This window comes from Prionailurus viverrinus, chromosome B2 (assembly GCF_022837055.1).
Source record: "Prionailurus viverrinus isolate Anna chromosome B2, UM_Priviv_1.0, whole genome shotgun sequence".
In the NCBI taxonomy this organism is placed as follows: Eukaryota; Metazoa; Chordata; class Mammalia; order Carnivora; family Felidae; genus Prionailurus; species Prionailurus viverrinus.
Window position 1 is genome coordinate 144438880 of NC_062565.1, and position 6715 is coordinate 144445594.

The 6715-nt window shown below is 45.7% G+C and overlaps 1 protein-coding gene across 1 annotated transcript; it reads left to right on the top strand.

The window, feature by feature from the left end:
• Nucleotides 1-301: 301 nt before the first annotated feature.
• Nucleotides 302-5790, top strand: MRPL18 (mitochondrial ribosomal protein L18). Its single transcript, XM_047857897.1, has 4 exons — nucleotides 302-982; nucleotides 1246-1432; nucleotides 4654-4885; nucleotides 5374-5790. Exons 1-4 carry the CDS (start codon nucleotides 931-933, stop codon nucleotides 5443-5445), a joined length of 543 nt encoding a protein of 180 aa, XP_047713853.1. The 5' UTR covers nucleotides 302-930; the 3' UTR covers nucleotides 5446-5790.
• Nucleotides 5791-6715: the final 925 nt, after the last annotated feature.

Sequence of the window (6715 nt, forward strand, 5' to 3'; positions counted from 1 at the left end):
GGATGGAGGGGAGCGAAAAGTGCGACAGACCCGGAAGTGAGGAGCCGGAGAGGGCGGGCTCAGCATTTTCACCCAATTAGAGGGCGAATGAGAAGGGCGCGAACGCAGGAGAACGGAAGTCGGGCTCTGGGACTTGGGGAGGAAGGAGGTGCTCGGCTGAAGATTCTCCCCCACCTCCCCCAGACACCGGTTGCGCGTGCGCATTTGCACATTCTAGTGCCTTCTAGAAAAAGTGGATGGAGGGCGGAGCTTGTAGATAGGGTGTAACTAGAAAGGGCGGGCCCTTCAAGGTAAAACTGCGCTACGGAGAGAGTGTGGTGTGTTCGTTTAACCGTCTCGTTAAACGTATGAGCTTGCTCGGAGAGCATGCGGCGAATCACAGCATAAGCTCACGAGCTTAAGCTCGGGGCCTGAACCTGGGTGGGACGGGGCAAGAGTGTTACACGGGCCATCCGGGGAAATGACAACCACGGCTTCTGAAGAGAAACTGCACCTTGCGCTGCCCAGTTTCTCCTATTGCTCAGCGGGGCTGTGTGTGGGTTCGACAACGATCGGCCGAGGCTTTGCGACTACGGGAGCCGAATACGGCAACGCGAAGTTACGGGTGCCTCGGACCCGCGACTCAACGCTAAAAGCTCTCCTAACCTAGTGCGTTGCGTTCCGCCCCCAGTCGCGTTGCAGCGAGGTGGTTGGCGGGCTCCAGGGTCGCGTGCATTTCAGCGTAGGCGGTGATTGGAGGAACAGAGGTGACGGACCGCCCTCTCAGCCGCTCGGCGGAGGGGCTTGTTAGTTCCGGGCCGAGACGTCTGTGACCTCCGGGATCCGAGTTCTTTTCCCTGAGTTAATATGGCTGCGGCCGGCGAGCGGTTGGGACCTCGATGAGGAAAGGACGCGAGGCTTTTCCGAGGCTGTGCTCGCGATCCCTCAGCGATGGCGCTCCGGTCGCGGTTCTGGGAGTGGCTGTCGGTCTGCAGGAACCGCGGTAATTCCCACTTCTCTCAGATAACTTCCCAGGGCCTGCCCAATAAGTGTGCACACGCAAGTAGTGATTTATATTCAGCACATCCCAGGCTAACAGCATGGTGATGACAGTAGTAGGAAGTCAAGAACCAGGATCTGTGATGACTGGACTCTGTGACCAGACTTACCTTTTTCTCCCCCTTCCGGGGAGAGAAGGTTAGATCACATTCCAGTTTTGTCCGTGGTTGTCTTTTTAAAGATACATGTGGTGGTTTCCATTCTTAGGGTGTGGGGTCGCAGCGCTCTCAACCAGTTCCAAGCCAGCGGTGAAGCCTGGAGTGGATCCTCTGGAAAATGAAGCCGTCGCGCCAGAGTTCACCAACCGGAACCCGCGCAATCTGGAGCTCTTAGCTGTGGCCAGGAAAGAGCGGGGTTGGGGGACAGCGTGGCCCTCCCGTGAGTTCTGGCACAGGTAATAACATCGGCCAGGTAATTGACTGACAGCAGTGCAGGGTGCGCTACAAGTTGGTTTCATCAATTCAGTTAACCTGCCAGATACTTCTGGGGATTCTCTTCGCAGGAATCTGCTGTAGCAGAGGAGGAGACAAACAGTAAATAAATGTCAGGAAGAAAATTTAAAGAGGATGATGTTAGAACGGGGCGGGAGGGGGGGGCTGGGTGCTTGCTAAGGCTCCTTCTAAAAGATAGGGAGAAGACAGTCTGCCAGGAAGAGCATTCCCAGCAGAGGAAACGGCCAGGGTGGTAATGGGCTTGTGTGTTGGAAGGACTAAAAGGCCTGTGTACCTGGAGCTTAGTGAGCTTCGTGTGCGAAGGAGTGGATAGTGTAAGGTGAAAATAGAGGAGTAGGTAGGAGACCGATCATTAACTTTGTAAATTGAAGTAAGCAATTTATGATTTCTTTGCACTACAGTAGGAAACTGTGAGAGGGTTTAAAGTTTGAGTTTGAATTAAAGGTCATTCTCGTTGCTTTGGGGTGAGCAGATTTTTAAGGGGGTAGGGTAGAAGCAGAAAGACAAGTGAGGAGTCTATTCTTTTTTTAAATTTTTTTGTTTTAACGTTTATTTATTTTTGAGAGACAGAGCATGAGCATGGGAGGGGCAGAGAGAGGGGGAGACACAGAACCTGAAGCAGGCGTCAGGCTTTGAGCTGTCAGCACAGATCCTGACGCGAGGCTCGAACCCATGAACCATGAGATCAAGACCTGAGCTGAAGTTGGACGCCCAACGGACCGGGCTACCCAGGAGCCCTGATTAGGAGTCTCTTCTTTGTTATAAAGATGGTTGTTTATTGACCGCTTTGTATTTTCCAGGAACTACATTAGTTGCTTTATGTACGTTTTCTCATTTAATCCTTAAAATTGCTTTATGAAGCAGGTGCAATAACGTCCTCCATTTTATAGGAGCAAGAGAATTGAGGCATAAGGGGACAAGGTTAATAATGAGCACCAGAGCTAGGATTCAGATATGTTTGGTCTCCCCTAAGAGCCAGGCCACTAGAAATTATTATCACTGTGCTGCTTTATTTTATCTGCTGATTTACTTAGTAAGCATGTGTTATAGGGGAATGTTTCTTTAAGGACTCCATAAAATTGTAACGGAAAGTTAGAAATCGTATGTGTGTGATATATTCATTCAACAATCATTAGGCCTGTGGCGTTTCGTAGGCATTTTGCTAGAGGCAAGAGATGCAAACATAGAGTAGACGTCATCCCTGTCGGCAGATGTTTTCATGGGTTCGTAGTGAAAGATGGAATAGGGATAATGAAGTGTTACAGTTGTTATGATGCATTTTTACTTAGTGTACAGAGGGAGGAGTCAAAGGGAGAAGGCAGATAACTTGAATTAATCTGGATCTTAAGTCAAAAAAGCTTTTGAAACACCAAACCTATTTACTTGATATTTGGATCATTTAAATAATTAGAGATCTATTTTCCCACCTGTTTTTTGTTCTATCAGTCATATTCACAGTATTATCAGTATAGAATTTTGGTATTTTATCGTAGGAAGTGACCTTAGAGATGAGTCCTCTGTCTTTGTTGAACACATGGTTTAGGATAAGGATCAGCAGACTGTGGCCCACTCTTGATTTCAGCTCAGGTCATGATCTCATGGTCGTGAGATCAAGCCCTGTGTCAGGCTCTGCACTGAGTGCAGAACCCACTTGGGATTCTCTCTCTGTCCCCCGCTTGCTCTCTTTCTCTGAGATAAAAAAAATAAATAAATTACAAATCTTTTAGCACACCACATACACTGTTTTTTGCCTGAATCCTCCCTGCGTCCTTCAAAGTACATCTTGGAATTCCTTTGTGTTGGTGAAGAACATTGGCTCTGGAACCAGACCCCTGGACCGAAATCCCAGCTCCATTACTTACCATTAGTTGTAATCTTGCTAAAGTGACATAACCTTTTTGGGTCAGTTTCTGACTGAAACAAAAAACAAAATCAAAATTAAAAAAAAAATCAAAAGAAATGGTTATGAGATTATTTTGCTACATGAACTATGCCTGAAACAGGACCATGCCTGGCACAGTAGATGCTCAATAAATGTCAGCAGCATCGTCATAAAGTGCTACTTCGTTCTGGTGACTGCATAGAATACCACCACATGGATGCTTTTGTTGGCTGGCTCCATATCGTTGATTACTGCAGTGATTTCCAAACAGGGTTGCAATGAATTGTTTTTTCCATGCATTTGATCAGTGAGGTTGGACATGTTTTCATGGGCCTAAGGGCCATTAATATTTTCTATTTCCGTGAACAGGCTGTTCAGATCTTTTGCCTGTTAAGTTATTGGTCATTTTCTTATTGATTATAGGAGGCTTTTTACATGGAAATTACCTCTTTGCATAATATGTGTTTAAAGTGTTTTTTGTTTCTAGCTTGCCTTTTGGTTTGTTTGCTGTTGTTTTTTTTTTAACTGCAGAAAAATTTGTCAGTCTTTATAAAAACTGGATGACATAGTTTGATATCATATTTAAATAGGCTTACTTCGAGATTGTAAAAAAAAGTGTACCTTCTAGTATTATGATTTCAGTTTTTTACATTTAAATCTTTGATCAATCTTTATTTTGGTGTTAGCTGATAAATAAAGGCTTAGAGTAAATGTATCCTTACTCATCGCAGGGTCACAGCTTAGCTCTGCCTCCTTAAATCCTTTTTTTTTTTTTTTTAAATTTTTTTTTTCAACGTTTATTTATTTTTGGGACAGAGAGAGACAGAGCATGAACGGGGGAGGGGCAGAGAGAGAGGGAGACACAGAATCGGAAACAGGCTCCAGGCTCTGAGCCATCAGCCCAGAGCCCGACGCGGGGCTCGAACTCACAGACCGCGAGATCGTGACCTGGCTGAAGTCGGACGCTTAACCGACTGCGCCACCGAGGTGCCCCTCCTTAAATCCTTTTTTGAGGTAGCTGCTGTGTCAATAATTCTCACTTTTCAGAAATACCAAGTTTCTCTAGGATATTTGAGGTGTTAAGTGGAAATGTTTGGTTTAGTTATTGAGATTATCCTCACAAAGGCAGAGGACAAACACCTTCCCCAAGTAAAATCCAGGTTAAGTGCGTTGAAGTAAATGAAACACCGTGTTCTTGAGAAATAGTTGGCGTTTATTCACCTGAGGCTTTTTAATCTTTAGGATTCTTTTATGATTTCATTCTGTTCTCATCTCGTTTAGGTTGCGAGTTATAAGGACTCAGCATCACGTGGAAGCGCTTGTTGAGCATCGCAGTGGCCAGGTTGTGGTTTCAGCGTCCACTCGGGAGTGGGCCATTAAAAAGCATCTTTACAGCACCACAAACGTGGTGGCCTGTGAGAGCGTGGGACGGGTGCTGGCAGAGCGATGCTTGGAGGCAGGAATCAACTTCATGGTCTACCAGCCCACTCCGTGGGAGGCAGCCTCAGACTCGGTATTTTGGTTTTGTATTTATTTAGAAGGTACTAATTCCCGATGTCAGGTGCTTACATAGTAGCGGTAATTGCATTTCTCAGGTTCTTTCAACGTGGCAGGTGCTGAGGTGGGTATCCTGACCTGCAGAGTGGCCCAGAGGGTCAGGATTAGTATCCCCTGTCCTGTGTACAAGTAACCTGAGGCTGGCTTGTCCAGAGTCCATCCAGGGGAACTGGTGTACAGCCGCAACGTAGACCACTCTGCTTCCCGTTCACATGTTAACATCTCGTGTGTCTAACGAGACACTATTAGTCTTTGACGTCTCTAAGGTCTCTTCTTATCCGTGTCATTAAGATCGCTTTCTGAAAAACCAGGGGAGGCTTGGAAGTTAGCAAGGAGCAAGTCAGCTGTTTCATCTCTCTTTGTTTTGAGGAGTGAGAAGCACGGTGTATTGTCCGCTTACTGTGCTGACTTAATCTTTTCCTTTTTTCTGATCTTCAAAACCAGATGAAGCGACTACAGAGTGCCGTGACAGAAGGCGGTGTGGTGCTGCAGGAGCCCCGGAGAATCTATGAATGAACTAGAAGCATCGTTCCGAACGTATGGATATAAAGCTGTGAGCTGTTACATCCTTCAGAAGAGAGCATCTGGAAGAACAGCCAGCTTGGAAGTTTTATACAATCACCTAACAGTGGAATGTTATTACCAGTTAAGAAGGTCGTCCCTTTCACCCCTTGTATGTGTGTGTGTGTGTGTGTGTGTGTGTGTGTGTGTGTGTGTGTGTGTATTTTGTTGTTGCTCATCAAGGGCTAAATTCTTACCTTCTCTTGGACAGAAGTACCTGAGAAAAGCTGTTGCCAATGATAATTAACTTTCGAAGGACAAATTGTTTATAAGCTAAAGAATAAATGCATATTATGAACACTTTCTGGTTAAATGAATTGTTTTTTTTGCCTTTGAGCTCACTGTGGCAAGAGCACACACACGAGGTTTATGCAAACTGCATGTCACCACGTCCAGCGCAGAGGGTGATCTCAATAAACGATGGCCGTTGCTGCTCAGTGTGGACTTTTTTTTAATAGGAAATGCCTGTATCAGTCAATTTATTATAAATAGCCTTAGTGCTGTGAAGAAAAGGGGCAAATCCTAACCTCAGTTGGGCTCCTGAACCCTAACATGCAGAAGCAGATTTGAAAGAAGAAAGCACAGTGGGCAACTGAAGCAGCGGTGGAAAGGAGCAGGGGTGGTGTGTATCATATGCCATTAAGTGAGTTTGTTGGATGGGTGGTGAAGCTGTGCCGGGTGGGAGTCACGGCAGCTCTCTCACAAGAGTGGGTTAAATCAAAAGAGGTTAACTACTTCTGGCTATTTAAGAACAGATGTGAAGAGGAAGAACATGTAAGCAGTTAGGGTAGCTTCTGGAGCATTTCCTCCCAGTTTTTAAATGTGTATCCCAATTATACATACATAAGTGAAATAACACTACTATTTCCAATCTGAATATTTGATAGATTCCTGAAAAAAGCTAAGTATGCACCAACATTTTTTAAAAGTATGATTGGTTCTGAGAGGCCTTCAAGGGAAGACGTAAAGACCGATGGACTAGTGGCTTCGGAAATTGACAGAGACAAAAATAGAGTTCACCTGGAAGTGACACTGTACCTGGGTTCCCCCCCAGCAAGGAATAGGTGGATGTTTTTTTTTCCCCCCGCAAGGATTGTCCCAGATCACCTCTGCAGTTCGATGGGCAATTATTGAGGCTTTTTGCGGAGAGTTTGATAGATGGTATTATAAAGGATGATGCAGACAAAGTGAAGAAAAAGAAGGGGTGTTGGGGGAGGGGACCGGG

Excerpts from the sequence above, each read along its gene's own strand:
- MRPL18 (XM_047857897.1), top strand. The coding sequence starts at position 931 with ATGGCGCTCCGGTCGCGGTTCTGGGAGTGGCTGTCGGTCTGCAGGAAC. Across the intron at positions 983-1,245 it reads GTCGGTCTGCAGGAACCGCG|GGTGTGGGGTCGCAGCGCTC; the intron begins GTAATTCCCACT and ends TTCCATTCTTAG. Across the intron at positions 4,886-5,373 it reads GGGAGGCAGCCTCAGACTCG|ATGAAGCGACTACAGAGTGC; the intron begins GTATTTTGGTTT and ends CTTCAAAACCAG.